Below are 23,377 nucleotides of genomic sequence, written 5' to 3'. Positions count from 1 at the left end.
TAATTAGTGTATGATCACATCAATTAGTCTTGGTAGACATGTGCAGCTGCATGAAAAATGAATAAATCATCGTTACAATCCTTGTTGTTGCATTTATTGCATTTCAAGGCCTCCGACCCAAATAAAAATCAGAAAACATGTTCAAAGAATATAGTAGAGCCATGCAAAAGATACATATCTGAATATGCACTATAAAAACTGCCATTCTCCTATGCAAAGCTCTGAATACAAATTGATAGAGTTTAAGTAAAAGATCAGACGTTTTTTTTCATAAGTCTTGTAAATTTCAGGAGATTTGCCTCTTTCTGAAATTCTTCCGGTAAGTATTCCTCTCTGAGACCTCTGTACGATGGGCAGACTAGAACAAAATGATATTCGTCTTCTATTTCAGAAGTGTTACAAAAGTACAGATTCGATCTTTTATATCAACATTTTGTCGTGTCGCCTCTTCAATAGCTAGTGCCAAATATAAGCATCTGAGACGAGCAAGAGCAACAATATATTTCACATTACAAGAGAAAGATAGATATTTTTCTGGTTCAAGTAAACTTTTAAAAGTAGCATAAGTACAAAGTTTATGTTTCTGCGTAATTACCATCATCCATTGTTTCTTGCACACATCAGAAACACGTGTTGTGAATTGTTGCAAAAACTGCTCTTTGTTCCCAATCTCATGGAAGAGCCGAGCATACCAAAACCAAAGGAAAAGAAACTATTTTTCAGTGTTGTTGCCCAGGTGTGCCACGTCGTATTAATTAATCTGTGAAGCATCAAATATGCCTGCTTTAGCAATCTATCTATCGGCATTTCGAGTAATTTAAGCCAATAATTAAGACACCTCTTCAAAGTTACAACGAAAATAGGTCTACGCCCACAATCACCCAAAACCGCTTCTTTGGTTGTAGTGGACGACACATCTAAGAGCCTGTTAAACCACTTTCTCTGTACTTTTTCGAGTACTTGGAAACCTCATACCTCTGCACCATAACATAAGATTGAAATAATTACAAAGTCGAAAAGATTAAAATAACAAATTACAGGAAAGTTACATTTTCTGTAAGATGAAATTGAAATGACACTCATGGCTTTCTTGCTTTATCTGCTTAATTTAAAACACCCTTAGTCCAATTGTTTTTGAACGATAACAATATACCCAAATACTTATGATACGACACTGTATCCAGTCGAGCTTCTCAAAAACACCACCGCTCGTAATGATCTCTGTGGCCTCCCTTACGAAAAATGACAATTTTAGTTATGTCAAGATTAACTTTCATGTACCACTTGATACAGAATTGGAAGAGCACATTAATAAGACGTTGAAGATTTATGACTTAGTCAGCAAACATTACAATGTCGTCAGCATAAAGAAGACAAAAGAGGTCATATAGGTCTTGTGTAAGTTGAATTCTAAGTTGACCAGGGTTCGAAAACATAGTATTCAATTCCTCAATAAAAATAAAAAAACAACAAAAACAATGCATCCTTGACCTACACCATTAGGGCATTCAAAAGAATCTGACATATTATTTCCTGACGGAACACATGCTTTGACATTATCGCACATGGAGTATAAAATGTTGTACATTTTTCCTTTTACACCAAGGAACAGTAATTTATACAATAATAATGTATGATTGAGCCGGTCGAACGCTTTAGAAAAATCAATGAATAAGCAATAAAATGTTCCACTTTTGATACTTAAATATATTTGACTGATCGCATGTAAAACAAAATATTATCGATGGTGTTGTGACTTTTGCGGAAACCTGTTTGACAATTTGATAAAATATTTGTAGAATCTGACCATTTCGTAAGTCTTGCACTCAGGATTGATGTGAAGATTTTACAAAGTACATTCAGTAAGGAAATACCTCTGTAATTATTTACATCCTCTTACTCCCCCTTTTAAATAATGGAATTACAATAGCGATAGCCTATTCTCGAGGCAAACTTCCAGAGTCAAAGATATAAATGAATAACTCAACCAAAATAGGAAGGATTACATCTGCAGAAAACTTATGAAATTCGCCTGGAATCCCGTCTTGGCCATGTGATTTTCAATTTTTCAACCTTCGAAGACATTGTACAATTTCGTTTTCAGTAATAGGTGAGTTGATAAAGATATCAAACTCTACATTTGAGAGCTCTACAGATACTTGGGATTTAACTATTTGTTCAATGGTCTTCAAAAAAATTCAACATCATAGTCATTCGAAGTACCATTATAACATTCTTTGTAAAAATTATCAAAGTAGTCATATCACACATCAATATCAATATCGCTTCTAGAGGACCCTTTTCTGCTGAGAACAGATTTTAAAACATCCCAGAAATCTTTAGAGCATTTCATACAGGTATCAAGCAGCTGCGTTCTAATAGACATTTGGTACATTCTCTTGCTATCCCTGCAGATTGACTTGAACCTTTTTTGGCTTTTTTATAATCATTGACATTTGCAATCGTGCTGTCATGTCTGAAAATGTTTAACGTCTTATACATAATTTTCTTTGCCGTTTTGCAGTCCTTCCCTAATCATGGAGGTTGTAAAGTGTCGGCACAGTACGCATCACTACCAGCCGACTCAAGTGCCTCATTTAAATGTGTGATAGCCAAACTTGTATTTGGTTGTGAATCTCTGACTAAACGCAGAAGACTCTGAACTTCATTTGACACAAGGTTCTGTTGGAGATTGTGATTGCATTGGATCCATATCACCGGTACCGTCAAGCACTCTCTCGGTTGGCATTTCTGACATTTCTATTGCTTTGAACAGTGACACCTGTAGAGACTATATGCAGATGACAGATCAATGGAAAATGATCTGATTCACTCCTAGCTAACACATTAAAATATTTTACAGCGGCAAACAATTCAGAGGAAACCAAACAATAGTCTACTACGCTTGCACCATTTGGAGTAACACAAGTCATGTTCCCTGCCAACATTATCTGCAAGTCTTTCATTGATGGTATGCAAATCAAAGTTTAAACGCATACATAGAAGTGTTATGAAGCCTCATTTATGATTGTGTCCTTTGAACTACGTGACAGAGAAAAACAATCTGACATATAATTATAATCTTCAATTCAAATGTGTTTAGTTGAATCGTCAACGATGTAATCTATATCCCTTCCACTTCTAGCATTAAAATCCCCAGTAATAGTGTAAGACGTGTCAAGGAAATTGTTTCGCTTCTGAATCAAATAACATTCTAAATTTTGTATACTATTGGTGCTATTCTGTGGTCTAATACAGCATCATCTAAGATAACATCGTTACCCTGATTAAATAACAATTTATCCAGGCAGAGAACGATAAAATTATCTGGAGCAATATGTAACCTTCGTACTAGGAGCTTTTACTTACTTACTCTTTACTTACTTTTACTCTTAATATACAAACAATCCTCCATTCAGTCTCCCTCTACGGCTTTGTGTTATTGCGTTACGGAGAAAAGCGTATAATTTTCAAGAAAATTTACAGGAAACCCAGCAAGACCAAATGTTACCTGAAAGCAGCATATGTCAAATTTTGTACACAGTGATGTAAAATCAATATCGTAAATCTTGTTTTATCAAACCTCTAACATTCCAACATAACAAAGATAAATGTGAATGTTTCGGGCCGTGGCCACATCCTTGTCTGGGGACTTCGGTGTTACGTGTAGGGAGTTGTTCGACTTGTCGTGTTCGTTCGTTGAATCTGTAGACAGTTATTCTTCCGTTCTGACCTATACAAAGTAATTTCAAGTTGTCATATCTAACCTTTACTTTAATTTTTCTGCCATTAGCAAGAAGGGATTTGCGAAAATCCAGCAGTGAAGAACGCATTGTCCGTATTCTTTTCAAGAAATCTTCCCCTATGCTGATGTTCGAACCTTTCAGCTTGTTTGCATTCTCCAGTATCCTTTCGCGATCTTTAAATTTCGTAAACATAGCAACGATCGGATTGCTTCCACGGACTGAGGAAGCATTTTTAATCCTGTGCACTCTTTCAAACTCGCCATCCTGCGAAAGTCCAAGATTCTGATTCAGTATTTCTGACACTTTTTCTTCTGATGTTGACCACCTTTCATCGTCCTCCCCTTGTTGAACACCACAAAATATCAAGTTATTTCTTCTTGATCTATTTCCAAGATCATTTTTTCTTGTTTCAACCTTTCATTTTCGCGAATAAGGTGTTCGACTACTGTTTTGAGTTCATCTTGCTTTACTTCAATGTCGTCTCTCTTAGCACTGTTTACTGAGGTACCTTCTTTGAGGACGTGTATCTCGTCTTCTCTTCCATCCATTCTCGACTGTAGTTGATCGAGTTTGCAGTTCATGCATTTTGCGTCAGCTATCAGGGTTTCTCATGATATCTGAAATGTCCTCCTTTGTTGCCGGTTGGTTGTTACTTCGTAACGTGGGAGGAGCCCCTGGGTTTTGTTCGATGTCATCTTAGATCACCAGCAGCAAGATGAGACATGTCTTGACAGCCAACGACACCTGTCTTACTGCCCACATTGGCATAACAATAGCCACCATGATCCTGGAAGACTTTTCTTACTTACTGTATTGCCTCCAGAAAAACACCCAATTCTCATTCTATAAGTCCAAGGTGATTCCCGTCGTCAAGGACTGGTGCAACACGGTTTATCTTCAGGGTACCGGGTTTTCAGCTTGAGATAGTAACTATAACATAACTATTTTTTGGAAAATTCGGAGACCAGCTTTCGCATGACACTACTGCTCTTAACCGAACACACTTTTGGTCAAGTCAACTGAAATCCAACATTTCATTATTTCAAGCAATTGTTTTTCCTTTGATTTTCAGGAATTTCTGGGTAATTCATAACACCGACTTGATCAGCATTGTTCAAACGCGGTGTGACATAGTATCACCTCAATAGTAGGGGTCCCAGCCTGTCTGCCAATTTTCACGTCTGAGTCAGTGCTAAATTCATAGGATTTCCCTGACTTTTTAATAAACTTCGCTGTCAGCCTGATTTTTGTCCTCGTCCGTTGTCGTCGTCCATCCCTCCGTCCGTCCGTCCTCTGTAAACAATTTCCTTATCCTCTAAAACCGCAATTCCGATTGCTTTGAATTTTAATATAAAGTTTACTTGAGGTGACCTCACTTAGGTTTGTTCAAATTTGCATATTTGTATTTTGAAGGCAATTTTGTCATTTTTGGTCAAAAAATCTTTACAAAATTTTTAAAACTACAGACCAGTGAGCTTGGATAAGTCTCTAAGGATGACCGATTACACTGAGATTTGTTCAAATTATGCACAAACATGCAAATTTTTATATTTAGGGCAATTTTGTTGACATGTTCTAAGCGACCATCTAAATGTGATATGTTCAAATTCTGATGGAATTTTCAGTTGTGCATTTTTGCAGCTAGTTTTGCCATTATTTTAAGGCCACGTAAATGAGCTATGAAAGGTTTCCATCTTCTTCATCAACGCTTCTGTCACAAATAGTTATTCTCTACATAAAACAGCGGACTGTCAATCTCAAGGTTGCTTGGTTCATATGCAAGCTAGTGTTTGCTAGCTACGAAATGGTTGCCGATTTATTACGTAGCGTACAGTCTCGTGTGAGTTTTTTTTCAGAATGTGTTATAAACTGTCTACTGAAGGACTCGAACACTTCACAAATGATAGCTTCTCTTAAACTGCATCAAGTCATTTCGATCGTTACTGAAGAAATAATTTGAATTGTAAATATCGAAACTGTTGAATTTTATGATTTGTAAACAATACCTGTGTGGAGTGTTCTGAACAACCTCAGTAATTTCTCTGATGTGCCGTGGTTCAGAAACAACTATCTCTTCACTGTCCTGGAGATCTGCAGACCAGCTTGCTCCTAACTGACGGAAGAAATCGAGCCAATCAAACTGAAAATAGAAAAAGCCAGATTTTATATCAGTTATATAACACACAATCATTTGCCATTCTACTGAGAAATCGTCACTTCTGACGACTATGTGCGCCTTTATGTGTTTCTTCCATGAGCGACCTCTACTAACATGCCACTTCCATACTACTCTCAAGCCAAATTGCGAAGCTAAGTTTCAATATTTGATTTGCTCGAGAGAATTAAACTCAATATAAACCACATAATGCAAAAGAAAATAAATTGTGCGGACGTAATTTCAGAAACCAAGCCAAGGTCAATGTTAGCCGTTTGCAAGGAAATCCATCAAAATTTCGTAGACTTATCTTATTTCCTTGAAGATTGAATTCAATTTCTGACTTTGGTAACATATGAAGGTTACATTTGCTTCCCTCGACAGAACCTCCCTGAGCACTGCTGGATACATTACCCCTGTCACATTGTACTGGAGTTGAGCGATTGTCATCTTGTTGTACAACGCATTGACGTCACGACGTTTATCTTTTTGTATTGTCAACTGGCAAAAGATATAAGGGTAATATGTTTTAATAGGTAAAGAAGCAAATGAACAACCTCGCTTATTTGTAAAAGAGTAGGGAAGAGTAAGTAAGGGACAGAACTGATAAAAAGGAATACCGATATTACAGTGGGCACCTGGCAGACATACAGATTGACAGACAGACGGACAGACAGACATACATCAAAATAAATCCATCCATCCATCCATCCATCCATACATCAATCTAGCCATCAAACATCTATCCATCCATCCACCAATCCATCCATACATCCATCCATCCGTCCATCCATCCATCAACCAAGTCACCCGACCACCCAACAACGCACAGACAGACAGACAGACAGACAGACAGACAGACAGACAGACAGACAGACAGACAGACAGACAGACAGACAGACAGACCTAATAGACAGTAACAACATAGGAAGTGGTTCACAGGCCGATTGAAGCAAAATGTAAAGTAGAAGTAAATGAACAACCTCGCTCGTTTGTAAAAGAGTAGGGAGGGAACAAAACTGATAAAACAGAAATACAGATATTACATTTGGCATCTAGTAGACATGCAGACAGACAGATTGACGGAAAGACAGAAGGACAGACAAACCGATGACAGACTGACAGACAGATAGACAGACAGAAAGACAGACAAATAGGCGGACTCACGGACAGTCAGAACCAAAGACAGAGGAGAAGAAACAAGTAACAGAAGGAAGGAAAAGAGTAGCGAGTGATGTAAAATGGCAACTAATATCGAAAAGTAACTCACATTAGCAAGTCTAATCTCAAACTCAATCAGATCATTGAAGTCTCCAGCTGCAACATCTGCGTCTGCACCCAACATTGTTGCTATAGTCGTCATATACTCCAGATACGCTTGCAGATACTGAAGGAGAATTATACAAACCTACTCCTGAGCAGACATTACTCATTATTTCTAAAAGTACATTTCTCTGGCTCTAAAAACCTATTACCTACTTAAATTTGAACCTGAAATCGTAACATCCGAACAACTATCGACGTATTCTAGGAAGATAGTAACCCATAGACTTGAAGTTGAAAAGATAGAGAGATGCCAAGCGCTGAATTTTCACGTACGATATACTACAATAAACCACAAGCAGCCTGTATAGAATCAAACCTTGTTGCTGCGACGGTCTTGCAAATAATAGTTCCTACTAGGAAGTCCAAGACTTGGCTGATCGAGCTGAAAGCGAAAATAATCGAAATGCATGAAATATGTCATGGCTCGAAAGGTCAATAATTAACGTTTAATGGGCTATAAGTGTACACGCTCATTTTAATTTACTCAGCATCATGTAGTTATAAAATATGCAATTGATTCATTTACTCCATTGAAGAGAATAATCTTGGAATTTTATCTTTACGTTATGCTTAAAAGTTTATTCTCATTTACTTACAATTACATTATTCAAACGACCGTTTGCGAATCAAAGCTCTCCATAGCGTAGGACGATGCCCAAAAATGGAAAATGGCCGAAAAAGTAAGAATGCATATTGTAAGCATTTTAAAATCTTTGAAAGAGATCATCTAGTTAGACATAAAACACAGTGCTATATTTGCGATGTAGCTCAGTGAGGACTGGTAGGAGATCTCAGGTCTCATTTTAGCCACCGGAACAACTGATATCGGTTTTGACCAGTCAACTCAAAATATGCATTCGCTTACTCTCGCATATATTATTTCGTGAACTGGTTGAAATCTGTAGTCATGTTTTTTACCCCTTGGGCTGTATTAAAAACATCTCTGGAGGGGTTTGGAGTATTGAGGAAAGGAATTGAAAATATCAAGGGTATGTTGGAGGCAGTTAAACGGATTTTGGGACTTAAAGGGGGACTTGCAACAAAAATCGTCTCTGATTGATATGAAATACGTGTTGGGTTGTCAATTTAAGCTACAACGTTTGGCTAATTTTGGGTAGTTTTGTTTTGTGTATCCATTGCACTTTCTTGTTCAAATCCCTAAAGCGTGATGAAAAGTTCAGCACAACCATATCTGTACAGTCAGCACCGAATTCAAGTCCGTACTAGAATTCATTTATGATCAATAACAATGATTACGGTCTTTACACATATACAGATACAGCAAGTTTTTGCTATGGAAAACATTTAATAACCATCTAAAATATAATTTCTGGTGAAATTCCAATATCATATTTGTTGTCCGCATCTGAGCTTTCAAAACCTGTTAGGAATCAAATACACTTGCACCAATTATCAAACACTTATAAAAGCAAAGATTAAGTTGGTTTAGTATTATAAAACATTATTCAGAGTCTTCTCATAGACTCCCATGTATAGCGAATCAAGCATTTTGGTGAAATTCCAATATCTAATTTCTTGTAGACATGCACTTTGAACCATACTATTCTAGTAAAGTACACTTATATTACCCAACGTCTTTAAGGTGGTTCTGCATGTTGCCAACACAGTATTTTCAAGGCAATATTTATCATCAAAGATACAAGGAAACCCCCTCATACTATATATTTTAAAAAAGCAGAGACTCTAAAGTTTAGTATGGTAGCAGTAGCCTACTCGAAAGATGAAGTTGGTGTATATTTTGGGTAAAAACCCTCAATTTTCGTATTAATGATAAAAATTAATTTGAGTCAATAACTTGACAACATTTTCTGAAATGTTATATTTTACTTAAAAGAAGAGTAAATGTAGAAAAAAACGACTATTTTATTTTGCATTATCTAACATCATTCAAAAATGGCAAGGGTTGAAAAACTGACATTCAAAAAAGTGATTAAAATCATGATTAGTAAAATTCAAACTTTCGGTGAAATTCTAAAATTCCTTGTAGACATATGCACTTGACACACTCTATTCTAAACAAGTACATTTATGCCAATTATACAAATTTATATATGCACAAATACCGCTAGTTTTATGTTTGAAAAAAAAAGTTTTCTAATAGAGTACCGTGTAGAGTAAATCGATGGAATCAAAAATTCAAATGTTTTGTACACACATGCACTTTTTACCTGCCATTTCAAGCAAAGCGCATTAAGATGAACTATTACACATATATAAATGTAGAGATATTACTTGATTTTATCGCGAAATGATAACATTTTACCCAACAGACTCCCATGTGTTGTGATTTCATATTTTTTGACGAAGGACTTTATCGGCCAAATTTTGCCTTTCTTTGCGGAGGAGGCAGCTTAAAACTTATAGCAAGTCAGAAGGGGTATTTGAACGCATTGTGGGTATGTAAAGGGAGACATTCGAAAAAATCTGAGTAATTTTTTGGAATCTCCCGCCCCATTCTCCCTCGATCGAGGTGTTTGTGAATGCAGTCTTTGTAGTTACATCTAGTTTGATGTAAGTTTACACAAGTTCTTCAATGACATTATTTTTAAAATAGTATGAACGGTAAAGCACGTGCCAAGAGATCCCTCAAATTTTTCTTCGAGCAAAATTATTTACCATCGTCCAATGTAAAGTGATACAAAGGAGAAGTCGATGCTTCAATTTTAACGAAACACACGTAGGGAAATTACATCTTACCTTCAGTATGTACCTTGTTGAGTCTTTATTGTCGATATCAACGTTCGCTTGGTATATCACGCTCTTTCCGTATTCCCCACGCCCCAATGCTAATTGGTCTTCCAGATCAAAGACACTCTCATCCCAATTTCCGCCAGAGTTATTGCCGAGCACGGGCCAGCCACCCAGGTTCTCCATCAGATCTACCAACGGTTGAGAGCCCCGTTCCTCTATGGTGTCTGATATTGACGAACAAGAATAAACAGCTGTTTGGTATTATACATAAAATCATTCCCTCCAAATATATCGGACAAACAATTTCGAGTGCAGAAGAGGACTTTTCCTTGTTATCATTTGGTTACTTGTCAAGCGGACGTCGGGGCAGCCTGACATTAAAATGTTTACTTGAAGGTGCGAAAGCCACGTAATCAAAGAGATAAAAAAGTTCACAAATTTGGCGAAACTTGTGACGAAGTACAAATATTGTCAGTCTGTCATCAACACTGCTTGAGTTAACAAACTGTGCAGTGTTCCTCGTGCTAAAAAATTACATTAATGGAAACTAGAGATCAGTTGAAGATGATGAAGACGCTGCCAGGGCTTTCAACTCGAACAAGTCCCATAAAAAATCAAGGTCAGTCAAATAATCAATGTCGAATAACTTCAACATGGACGGGAACATGACAGAGATCACTTGACAAACACACTTACACTTGACAAACACACTTACCAAGGTCTGTACATGCTAGGTAATTTTTCTTTACGTTCTTCACAGGATCGAGATCGTCGTCGTTGATCTGTTGTTCAATCAGATCTGAAATCATAATGGGGAGGGAGTTTATGAGAATCTACGAGGTATAGCAGTTATGTAGGGATGTTTCATTAGACGATGGAAGCGACATGTAAACGTTTTCGTTATCCTTAGTCTGGATCCCTTCTCAATGAAACCTGTGAGTTGTACGACACAACCAACGCAAATGAATGTTATCATAAAGCGATGTGAGCTGAATAAAAACCAGGGGTATGATGAATTTTAACAAGTTACAGCAAAAAAGTAAAAATGGGACATCCCATTTAATTAATATGTCATGTCTAATCAATATTATGTTTAGTAATAATGCATACATAAGTATAAAGAAAATGACAATATTGCCGTCCTCACAATAAGTAGTTATCCATCTTAAAGATAACAAAATACTAATGCCATGGGGTTACAGCTTTCAGGCGCGCAAATAAGCTGTAATTTACATTTACGCAATCAATTTTTTGCCATTAAAAACAACAGTTGTACACATATCAAACACATTACATAGGGGTTCAAAATGGTGCATGCGACAAAACCAAATCTCATAATACCTCAATTGTTCTCATAGCGATCTGCGTTGGTACATTTCAGCTTTATGTCGACGTCATCGCAAAGTGTTAGAAACGTGTCATATCTTAAGCGATCTTCATTAGTGACAGTTTTCTTGAGCCAAGAACCACAGGAAAAATTCACAGAAGTCATACCAAGAGTAAACTTCAAAATACATCCGCCCCAAACTGTAAGTTTGTGTATAATTTACAAAAAAAAATCAAAGGACATAATATATCTCCAGAACAGAGATATTCCTACCTTTCAGTATAGCATTTAGATCATCCGTTAACTCGCTAGATGTCATGACCGAGGACCTGTCCTCAGGTACGACAGTCCTTTTCTTCCATCTTCCGCAAGAAAATTCAAAGAAGTCATCGCAGGGGTCAACTTCCGTGTTCATTCGTCCAGCCATAGCACCAGCTATATGCATCATGGGGATATTGGACAGTTTTTGAACCGGTCGGGAAAAAATACTTGAATAACTCGAAAAAATTATCTTTAGGAAGACATGGACTTTAAGGAACACATCATAAATGTACAAAGGTTTTGTTGAGGTGCACAGGTTAGTAATGACTTTGTTTTAGTTTCATCATATTCTGGGGCACTCAGAAGCGGCAGACAGACGACTGATACTCAAAGCAGGCATATTAAACATGCCCATTTCCTGAAAAACCTCCGAGCTACGATTTTGCAGTATTTTGGGTACTGTGAAAGAGTGCAGGTTTCATAAATACGCTACCATCTAATTTACAAGCTCACTTCTACTCGCAAAGTCGACCGTTTGACCAAAGAATTGAGGTACGCTCCTCAAAAGCCAAAGTAATTAAGTTTTTGTTTGTGACCACCAATTATGTAAGCGTTTAAAAACACAGAAGATTTTACATGCGCAAGTGTTGTTTCCATGAATTGTGAAGGTCAATAACATCTGTCACAATGCATACATTGAGCAAGCGTTTATTCATTTAAACCAGATATGAACTGAATATGCTCACGTGTTTTACAACAGTTCATTAATAGTAGTGCGCTTCACAAAACAATGAGATGTATGTTATCTCTATATGTAGCAAGTTTTTTTCAACTTCGCACAGTACTCTCAGAGTTTAATCACTAATTACAAAACTTTATTTAATATGCAAATGAGCTGTTCATTAACTTGACACTGCTCAATGGTTTATGGGACAATTAGATATCCATCACTTCAACATTTGTAGCACGTTTTATTTAATTTAATGTTGTAATTTTAGAGTAATATCACTTATTACAAAGTTAATTAAATATGCAAATAAACCCTAAATTAACTTGACACTGTTCAATGATTCATAGCACAATTAAATATTTATCAAATCAATATCTGTAGCACATTTCACAAAATTTTGGTGCCGAAATTTCAGAGTTATATACCTAATTACAAAGTTTATTAAATATGCAAATGAACCCTTAATTAACTTTACACTACAAAATGCTTTACAACACAGTTAGATATCTGTCGTATCGGTATGTGAAGCAGGTTTCATCACATTTGATGCAGTTATTTCGGAGTTATATAACTATTTAAATACTTCATGAAATATGCAAATGAGCTAATTATTAACTTGACAATGCTCAGTGCTTCTCAGTATAATTGGATATTTATCAGATCAACATCTGTAGCAAGTTTCATTAAATTTAACGCTGTAATTTTGGAGTAATATCACTAATTAAAAAGTTCATTAAATATGCAATTGAACCCTTAATTAACTTCACACAACTAAATGCTCTACACCACAATTAGATATCTGTCGGATCAGTATCTGCAGCAGATTTCATCACATTTGATGCAGTTATTTTGCAGTTATATCGCTAATTACAAAACTTCATAAAATATGCAAATGACCTATTTGTTAATTTGACACTGCCAAATGCTTCTCAGTACAATTAGATATTTATCGAAACAATATCTGTACCCACTTTCAAAGACTTGGGTGCCGTAATTTCAGACTTATAAACCTAATTACAAAGTTCATTGAATATGCAAATGAACCCTTAATTAATTTCACACTACTAAATGCTTCACACTACAGTTAGATATCAGTCGGATCAGTATCTGCGGCAGATTTCATCACATTTGGTGAAGTGATATCGGAGTTATATGACTAATTAGAAACCTTCATAAAATATGCAAATGAGCTAGTTTTTAACTTTACACTGCCTAATGCTTCTAAGTATAATTAGATATATATCAGATCAATATTTGTTGGAAATATCAAGTTTGGTGCAGGAATTTCAGAGTTATCTCACTAATAACAAAAGTTCATTAAATATGCAAATGAGAAGATAATTGACATGACACTCACAGTATCATCATAATGTTCTTAGATTGTCAACTGTGAAAAGTTTCATGAAATTTTGTGCAGTATTTCTTGATATATGTCTACACTGTCATTACCGTCTCCATAGGGAAACCATTGTACGGGAAAAAACGATATTGCATAACTTCATTAATATGCAAGCCACAATAACCAAAATCTAATCAGTTCTTGCAAGTAGCATATGGTACCTGTGTACCAAATCTGACTTGAATCCGTTCAGGCGTTTTTGAGTTTTTTTCACATACACACACACACGAACAGACAGATAGACATCGCTATGACATTAGCCCACGTGTTTACACACGTGAGCTAAAAATGGTAAATCAACATTTGTAGGAAGACAAGTTACGCGTCGGTGAAATCCATTATTATTCCAAAAGACTGTTTGTTTGCTTTTTAGCTCACGTGTGTAAACACGTTGGCTATTGTCATAGCGATGTCTGTCTGTCTGTCCGTGTGTGTGTGTGTGTGTGTGTGTGTGTGTGTGTGTGTGTGTGTGTGTGTGTGTCTGTCTGTCTGTCTGTTTACACGCTAACTCAAAAACGCCTGAACGGATTCAAGTCAGATTTGGTACACAGGTACCATATGCTACTTGCAAAAACTGATTAGATTTTGGTTAGTGTGGCTTGCATATTAATGAAGTTATGCAATATCGTTTTTTTCTTTACAATGGTTTCCCTATGGAGACGGTAATGACAGTGTAGACATATATCAAGAAATACTGCACGAAATTTCATGAAACTTTTCACAGATGACAATCTCAGAACATTATGATGATACTGTGAGTGTCATGTTAATTGCCTTCTCATTTGCATATTTAATGAACTTTTGTTATTAGTGAGATAACTCTGAAATTTCTGCACCAAACTTGATGATACTTGCAACAAATATTGATCTGATATATCTAATTATACTTAGAAGCATTGGACAGTGTCAAGTTAATAAATAGGTCATTTGCATATTTTATGAAGTTTTGTAATTAGTCATATAACTTCGATATAACTTCACCAAATGTAATGAAATCTGCTGCAGATACTGATCCGACTGATATCTAACTGTAGTGTAAAGTATTCAGTAACGTGAAATTAATTAGGCGTTCATTTGCATATTTAATGAACTTTGTAATTAGGTATATAACTCTGAAATTACGGCACCCAAGTCTTTGAAATTGGGTACAGATATTGTTTCGATAAATATCTAATTGTACTGAGAAGCATTTGGCAGTGTCAAATTAACAAATAGGTCATTTGCATATTTTATGAAGTTTTGTAATTAGTGATATAACTCCAAAATAACTGTACCAAATGTTATGAAATGTGCTGCAGATGCTGATTCGACAGATATCTAATTGTGGTGTAGAGCATTTAGTTGTGTGAAGTTAATTAAGGTTTCATTTGCATATTTAATGAACTTTTTAATTAGTGATATTACTCCAAAATTACAGCGTCAAATTTGATGAAACTTGCTACAGATGTTGATCTGAGAAATAACCAATTGTACTGAACAGCATTGAACAGTGTCTAGTTAATAATTAGCTCATTGGCATATTTCATGAAGTTTTATAAGTAGTCATATAACTCCGAAATAACTGCATCAAATGTGATGAAAACTGCTGCATATACTGATCTGACAGATATCTAACTGTGTTGTAAAGTATTTAGTAGTGTAAAGTTAATTAAGGGTTCATTTGCATATTTAATAAACTTTGTAATTAGGTATATACCGGTAACTCTGAAATTACGGCACCAAATTTTGTGAAACGTGCTACAGATATTGATTTGATAAATATTTAATTGTGCTATGAATCATTGAACAGTGTCAAGTTAATATAGGGATTATTTGCATATTTAATGAACTTTTTAATTAGTGACATTACTTTAAAAATACTGCATTAAATAAAACGTGCTACAAATGTTGATCTGATGGATATCTAATTGTCCCATGAAGCATTTAGCAGTGTCAAGTTAATTAACAGCTCATTTGTATATTAAATAAAGTTTTGTAATTAGTGATTAAAATCTGAGAGTACTGTGCGATATTGAAAAAAACCTGCTTCATTAGTGATAACATATATCTTATTTTTCTATGAAGCGTACTACTATTAATGAACCTGTTGTAAAACACGTGAGCATATTCAGTTCATATCTGGTTTTATAAGGAACTGTTCTCTAAACGCCTGCGCGCGCCAACGTAAACGAAAGTTAATTTCTTCGTCCTTTCACCTACTGTACTCTATAGCTGTAACTTATTTCTTCAGTACATTTGCTCTAGGTACAGTGCAGTTTCCTGTCTGACTTCCCAGAGCATGATGTACTAGTACTTAGGCTTTAAACACGTGGCAATATATCCAGTATCCTCCTGTTTAATGGTGGGCTTGTTATTGCTGTCAATTGAACTTACATCTGAATTCATTTGTCAGTCATGGTTATTACGCATATTCAGGCTATAGTGACAATCAATTACCAGACTATTCAGCATGCTCTGCCGGGAGTAGACACGGATCTCGAATGTTGATACAAGGAATGAAAAATAGTGAAACAATAATCAAAGCTTCTTTTATAGCATTTTAATATGCTATGCGTCAATGACACTTTGCTTACATTTGGTTGCATGTGGCAGGCCAGAATGAGTGTATACACGATTTACGTCTATAGACCTAAGTTTGTGATATTCATCGTCAAGTGCATTTGAACAAATTTTGATGTACCGTCCATTGAAGTATGATATTGTTGGGAACTTGCAACTGTTCATCACACACACTTTCACAATACCTTGCAGCCCAGTACGTCATCACTAGTGTTAAAATCAGTTATACCAAACTAAAGGTGTACATTATAATATTGTCATGTATAAAATTAATATACACAATATTTTGTTTCTCTACGGTCTATGCTTGCACAATCAAAGACTAAGGTAAAATGTAATAATGGGCATTGTTCAGAGCTCCAACTGTTAATGATGCTGCCACAGCTACATGATAATGGTACGTTTCAGACTGCCACCATGTTAAATAAGTACTAGTATTGCAGTCTCAGAGACAAATGGGGAAATTTCCAAACACAAACATATATACCGCAAAGTCTTAAGCATCTGACATGTATATTACTTTTAACGTCATTCTAACCAAATGTAAATGCATCATACCAGGGATTTGAATAGATGCCACGTGAGTTACACAGACAAACAACTCCATAAATATACAATTTGATAGTGGAAAGAAACGAAATCCTTCCAAACCAAATTTCGAAAGCATTTTTTCATACAATATTTTTATATTTACATCCTCACTTGTAAGAGTTTGTGATTAATAACCTGAACTTGTTGGATTAAGCACCGAGGGTTACTAACTAACACAGTTTTGTTATCCTGCAACTTGAAAATGAAACACGGGTTGTTTACAAGATCTGTATGCTTTAAAATTTACTCATAACGAGTTCCACGCAACACTTTTTTGTTCAACATGGTATGTTAGCTGCCTTGCCAAGACAATCTGACCAATGTTTAATGAGATTGTCACCAAGTTGTCACTTATTTTACTCAATATAACTATTGCAGATTATTAAAAATCATAATTCTTTCTTCTTCTTTTGTCAACGCCCACAAGATTCAATTTGATTATAGATAACCATCTAGGCATTCCGAAGCTGGCCACATTCAATGTAGAAATTATTCAGTTATTAGTTCTACAAACTTGGTCTACAGAAAGACTGGCGGACGGATGTTAATACAGACAGACTGGCATACACAGACTGGCAGTGATGACATTGGCCCTAAGTGTGCCTTAGCCAAAGGACACTGACAAAAATATAACAAACAGTTTAATGTAATGATAAAATAGTTATATATACAAACACTTAGTGTGAATATTATACATCAATTTGATTATTTTCTTGATCTTTCTACTTATATGATAATTTTTAAGACAATCAACCCCCTTAACTTAGAAACCCATCAGGAAAAAGTAAATATGATTTATTTAAGTCCAACTGGCGCATCTACTTTTGGAACGACTTACAAAACCAATACGTCACAAAACAGAAAATGGATCAACTTAAGAATTTTAACCGTGGTGAACGTGACTATTCTTTTCAAATCCTGACCTAGCTGACTCGGAATCTTCGACTGAATTACACTGCACTGTAAAATGTGTGCACAAAGACGTTGGGTTGGACCATTTGATATCCTTTTGGGTCTGGAAGATTGGTAAGGTACGTAGCATTTTTTTACCTGATCCATTGTGTAGTATTTTTCCTCTCTCCCACATTTTCTTTTTGACAGGCCTTTCTGGCATATTCATTTTTCACTGATATTTGCTGGGGATCATTTTTTTCGAAAATATTCCAGATCCCGAGATCAGGATACCAAATGGTCCAACCCTTGGTATTGACCTTGTTTATATAACGAGATACAATGTCAGAATTTGGAATATATTTGTTGGAAACCAAACGTGCTAAAATCACCTTCAGCTGTGCTTTCTAATGTATAATACATACATACATACATACATACATACATACATACATACATACATACATACATACATACATACATACATACATACACACACACACACACACACACACATACATACATACATACATACATACATACATACATACATACATACATACATACATACATACATACATACATACATACATACATACATACATACATACATACATACATACATACATACATACATACATACATACATACATACACAGACATGTAAATGAGATGCTAGTGAAATGATTCACCCTATACGATAAGGTATTATTGATATACCTAATGACAGCTAAAAACCATAACTGTCGGATGTGGCGCGAATTATTTCATTTTGCATGGGGTTCGACTATTAGATATAGGTTCTGGTCGGTAAAATTGAGGGAAAATCTCAAGGTGCAAATATTATTCAAAACATTGATCGATTATTTGTGCTCCGATAAGCCTATAACAAACTTCAAACAATGAATAGGCGAGCACGTGAGCTTGCATCGCATGCGGTCAATGACCTTACCCATCATGGTGCAGTGAGCAGTCAAACAATACTCGTTGTAGCCACCGATCACAGGTTCTGAGTCCTTGTCATTTTTCAAAATGACGACAACTATAAATGAAACAAAAAGAAGAAAGTATGGCTAAATAAGTATGTATTATCGCTTTTGCTCAAAACACCAATGTCGTTAAAGCTAAGTTTCTCGTATACCTTAACCTTCTTTTAATAAACCATAGACAGTAGATGTCCCCTCTCTACTGTCTATAAATAAACCCATAATATCCAGAAATTCCAACTAGGAATTATATGTATATAATTATAATTTCTGTAAATTTTAGTGATAAAGAATCGGCGCACCATAGAATCAAAAGTGTCTTTCTCCAAGTCTCTGTTGTTGATCGATATATAGAATATCATCATCCCGTCTTCAAGTTGGTACTGCGCCCTCTTCGGGCCAGGAACACGCGTCCGCGTCCTCAATGAGCAGCATAAGGCATACATCGCAAAGCAAATGAAAATGATACTCACTGAGAGCTGCCGCTAATCCAACGCAGACGAAGAAGAGCACGACAATGATAATGGTTGACAACCTCACTTTACTCGAGCAATTGCCACCCGAGTTTGAGTCCTCCAAACTGAAGCGTTCGGATTTGTTGCTGAAACTCGCAGACATCGTTGAGTCTACCTATTACTGATTACTGAAAACGAGAAAATAATCGGTCAAGACATGTAGTTACTAAATTCTTTTCTGATTTCAGAGTCGAAAATCATCACGTGACTGTTCATTGGATCATCTACCTGGTATTCACCGTGCTTTAATTCAAAACTATTCATACGTGAAGAGAGGAGGTATACATTCCGTTGATACCATTTCAGCCAAAATAAGCACAAGCGACTTGGCGGTCGACATGCTGATTGTTTTTGCTTTAGTCTGTAATTAGTATCCTACAGAATGATGAAGTTTGCACCGAGGAAATGCGGACGTTTCTCATTTCTACTTCCAAGTGCCAAGCAATGATGTTGTTATTATAACAATAACATTAATGAGACTATCCATACGAAGCTACCATGCGACTTTCAAAGGCGTAGGACAATAATATTATCAGAAGAAACAATGTTTTGACGAAAATGGCACTAAAATTTGCATATGAAAACGTTATCATACTTTGCACATAAATAATGACGTCATTGCTTACAACTTTCGAATCAAATTTAATTTCTACTATTTAATAGAACAAACAGTTTCATAGAAATAAATTTAAGGAAAAAAAGGGCCAAGAAAGTGAATAAAAGGTCCTCAAATATTAAAATGTGCAGTTTTTATGCTAATGATTTTTATGTCAAGTAACATATTTAATTTCAAAGCTGCGAAACCGCAGGAACACTAAAACATGCATTTTTAAACTTAAATCTAAATTGCAATAGAAGCTCCTAAAATACGAAAATGAATAATTGACAACACTTTCCCTTCAACACGCGTTGATATTGTTATAGCAGGCCAAATACTATAGTGTTGCAACAAGTCTTCTTCAAATAAGATGAATATTCTGTTCTTATTCTTGTCTAATGTCCCATCGTTAAAGGACAGAATACACTGCAATGATATAAACGAGTCTGAACAAACTAAAATATCAGGGATTGGTCAAAATTGGACAATTAAAAAAGTTGATGGACGGAATTGTTTGAATTGTAAAAATTTGCTTTCTCAAAAGAACATGCAGTCGCGCACACCCATCTTGGTATTATTCGTCTGACCTACATCATGATATGAGGAGGTAAGACGATATATCATAGGACGTCAAGGGTCAGCGCTGAAATACAATTTGTACTGACTTGATCGCAAAGGATCAGCCTTTTGACAGCGTGTCAGTAATTATTAGAACTGGACTATCAAATAAACTGTATCATTCATGTACAGTGAAAAGTTGAAATGTTACATCTGAAGTCATTATGGTTTGCTGGAGAGTTTTGTAAAGATACAAAATTCAATAATACAATTGTTATAGTACATCGCGCTCGACTGAAAATTCTGGTATTCTTCATTTTATGGTTTGGTTGCTCAACCTTCCGAGTACAAATTCCATGGTCCCTTCTTAAAGGCGGGGACGCTGTTTGTCATTCCTATCGAATCCAAGGATGTGCCCAATAGTAATGTAACCACAGCACTTCTCAGTTAAATCTAAAGAACATTGATTGATGATTCCGGTTCTGACGATACTCACTTTAGGTCAACTGAGTACATGAGATGTTCGATACTTACTGCGCTACCTCCCGTCTCTGCTACCCTCTAAAGCCAATTTATATTACATGACCGAACGTCACGTCATGAACGTAAAATATCCATGTACAGCGTTTAATGTTCCGACCAGGGACTCAATGAACCTGCTTGTTTCGAACTAGCCGTGAGTTAACACCATCATATAAAGCGATTGCCTAGATCGTTTTTCATCCCAATAATTGCATTGAAACTTGAGAAGATAATTAGAGAATATAATAATGGAGCCTGAGAAGATAATCCTACTCAGGACAAAACTGTACCAGGAGCTGACAATAGACGAAGCTTTTGACGCTGCCACCTTAGCACAAATCCTTATCATGAATTTGCTAGGCTTTCACAAAAGTATTACGTTAAGATAGGTTTTCCACAACAACTTATCTCTGACATTTGAATTTCCTTTTCAGATATAGGAGCCCTGCAAGCAGAAGATTTATCGATTCAACGAGTAGCCTTTTGACCAGGGATATTTCGCAACCTGAAAACAGAACTGAACTCCACCTAGCATTCTTATCAAAATTTGAATTGCAGACATTTCCAGCACAAGTTCAGAATATTTGCATGTACGCTTGTGTCCTCTCGCATAGTTTTCACTGTTGGAAGTCAGTTCCTAATAATTTGTCAGACTACACTTCTAGCACAAACTCAAAGGAGTTAATGATGGTATATTACAAAGCACAGGCCTACGAATCACCTTGCGTGGCCTCGATAACACTATAACAGACATCCCTCATCCTCGCCTTCCAATATTACCTCATTATTTGTTATCAATTCGACTATACCTTGATCTCAGCACTAAAGTTGATCAGGCAGTAAGATCATGTTTTCGTTTCAGAGCAACTCAAATGCTTCACCTCAATTTAAACCATAAATTGTTCGGTACTCACCAAGCTGCCTCCCGTCTCTACTACTCTCTGAAGCCAATTGTTATCACGTGACCGACAGTGACCTCATGAAAGTAACAGATCTATATCGGGGTTTACAGTTCCGACCAGGGGCACAATGAACTTTTTAGTTTCTGACTGGCAAATCTACTGTATCTGATACAGTGGAAAGTTCGTTCACGCTTCCTGCGATTTCTCGAGCAAGGTTGCCGACGACAGCCTCAGAGGAAAACCATGCTCAAGTGACCAACAACGACTGCCGTCTGAGTTTTTACTTACGATCTCTCTCTCTCTCTCTCTCTCTCTCTCTCTCTCTCTCTCTCTCTCTCTCTCTCTCTCTCTCTCTCTCTCTCTCTCTCTCTCTCTCTCTCTGTCATTTCGTTAACTTTAAACATTACAACTTGCCGGTGGCACGCATACCTTCCAACTCAGGTTGCATTCACAAACACCTCTGAAGGGGAGAGGCTGCAGAACTGACGATCGCGCTTGAAAATATCAAGGGTATGTTGTGGGGCATTCGAAAGAATTCGGGGACTTAAAGGGGAACTTGAAACAAAAGTGTATCTGATTGATATAAAACATGAGTAGGGTTGTAAATTTAATTAATAGGGTTGAAGATTTAGCTAATTTTGGTGGTTTTGTTGTCTACCCACTGTAGTTAACGATTCACGTTGTACTCCTTGAAACGTGATGGAAAGTCCTGCTCTGCCGTATGTGTACAAACAGCATTATTGTTGTTTAAAATTGAATTCAACTCTGCACTAGAATTCATTTGTCATAAATAACAATGATTACACGGTCTTTACAAATATTACAGGTATTGCACGTTTTGCCAGTGATAATGTTTGATAGTTTACATGTAGACTACCACACTGTAAAGTTAAGTGTTCAAGGATAGAACACCAATTAAACGCCTTTTTGTAACACTTTTTGAACGCGTCCAGACGTTCAGAAATTTTACACTACGTGTTCAACCAACGTTCAATTTTTGAACACACGTGTGCAGATTTTGAACGCTACGTATTCATCAGACATTATATTGAACACCATGGTGTTCCATATGTGAACACACGTTGCACATGAAATGTGTTCAAAAAATTGAACGCATTTGCGCGTTCAAAGGGCTGTAACACTTTTTGAACGCATGGACGCCGTTCAACGATAAGTGTGTTAAAGGCTAGAACACATGATGTGCGCTTGTTGAAAACCTTTAATTTGAGGCGTTCAGGGGGTGTTCAAGCCTTGAAATAACATTACGGACCACTGATATTCAGTAAAATTATTTTATTCTAAAAATACACAAAACATTTCTAGAGTAAAATACAATAATTTACTGTAAAATGGGCAAATAAACATTGCCACTTTGTATGTAAAATGTGTCAGAGGAAAATACCAACGGTGTTAACACCCTCCTATCAAAAACATAAGCATTAAAAATCATCATAAACACTATAAATCGTTTTAAAAAATATGAACAAAGTAATGACAAAACAGGTTTTACTTAAATATTGTGGATTATGTGTTATGTTCATACTTGTTTAAAGCTTACAAAAAAATCTGAAAAAGCTCAAAATTTGGCAAACTTATTGC

At 36.1% G+C, this 23,377-nt stretch overlaps 1 protein-coding gene across 1 annotated transcript in view; it reads right to left on the bottom strand.

Annotated features, from left to right (window-relative positions):
- Positions 1 to 21,819, bottom strand: part of LOC139136707 (membrane metallo-endopeptidase-like 1) — a 35,698-nt gene extending 13,879 nt beyond the window's left edge. Inside the window, exons 1-10 of the mRNA XM_070704516.1 lie at positions 21,791 to 21,819; positions 19,157 to 19,326; positions 18,650 to 18,739; positions 11,540 to 11,701; positions 10,655 to 10,738; positions 9,946 to 10,163; positions 7,544 to 7,609; positions 7,172 to 7,288; positions 6,316 to 6,402; positions 5,753 to 5,886 (exon numbers count right to left, since the gene is read on the bottom strand). Of these exons, the coding sequence (XP_070560617.1) occupies positions 5,753 to 5,886; positions 6,316 to 6,402; positions 7,172 to 7,288; positions 7,544 to 7,609; positions 9,946 to 10,163; positions 10,655 to 10,738; positions 11,540 to 11,701; positions 18,650 to 18,739; positions 19,157 to 19,301 (1,103 nt within the window). The 5' untranslated portion in view covers positions 19,302 to 19,326; positions 21,791 to 21,819. The remainder of the gene's footprint in view (positions 1 to 5,752; positions 5,887 to 6,315; positions 6,403 to 7,171; positions 7,289 to 7,543; positions 7,610 to 9,945; positions 10,164 to 10,654; positions 10,739 to 11,539; positions 11,702 to 18,649; positions 18,740 to 19,156; positions 19,327 to 21,790) is intronic.
- Positions 21,820 to 23,377: the final 1,558 nt, after the last annotated feature.

Source organism: Ptychodera flava, chromosome 7, assembly GCF_041260155.1.
Source record: "Ptychodera flava strain L36383 chromosome 7, AS_Pfla_20210202, whole genome shotgun sequence".
In the NCBI taxonomy this organism is placed as follows: Eukaryota; Metazoa; Hemichordata; class Enteropneusta; family Ptychoderidae; genus Ptychodera; species Ptychodera flava.
Note: the sequence above shows the minus strand (reverse complement) of the source record. Positions and strands in the feature narration are given on the sequence as shown.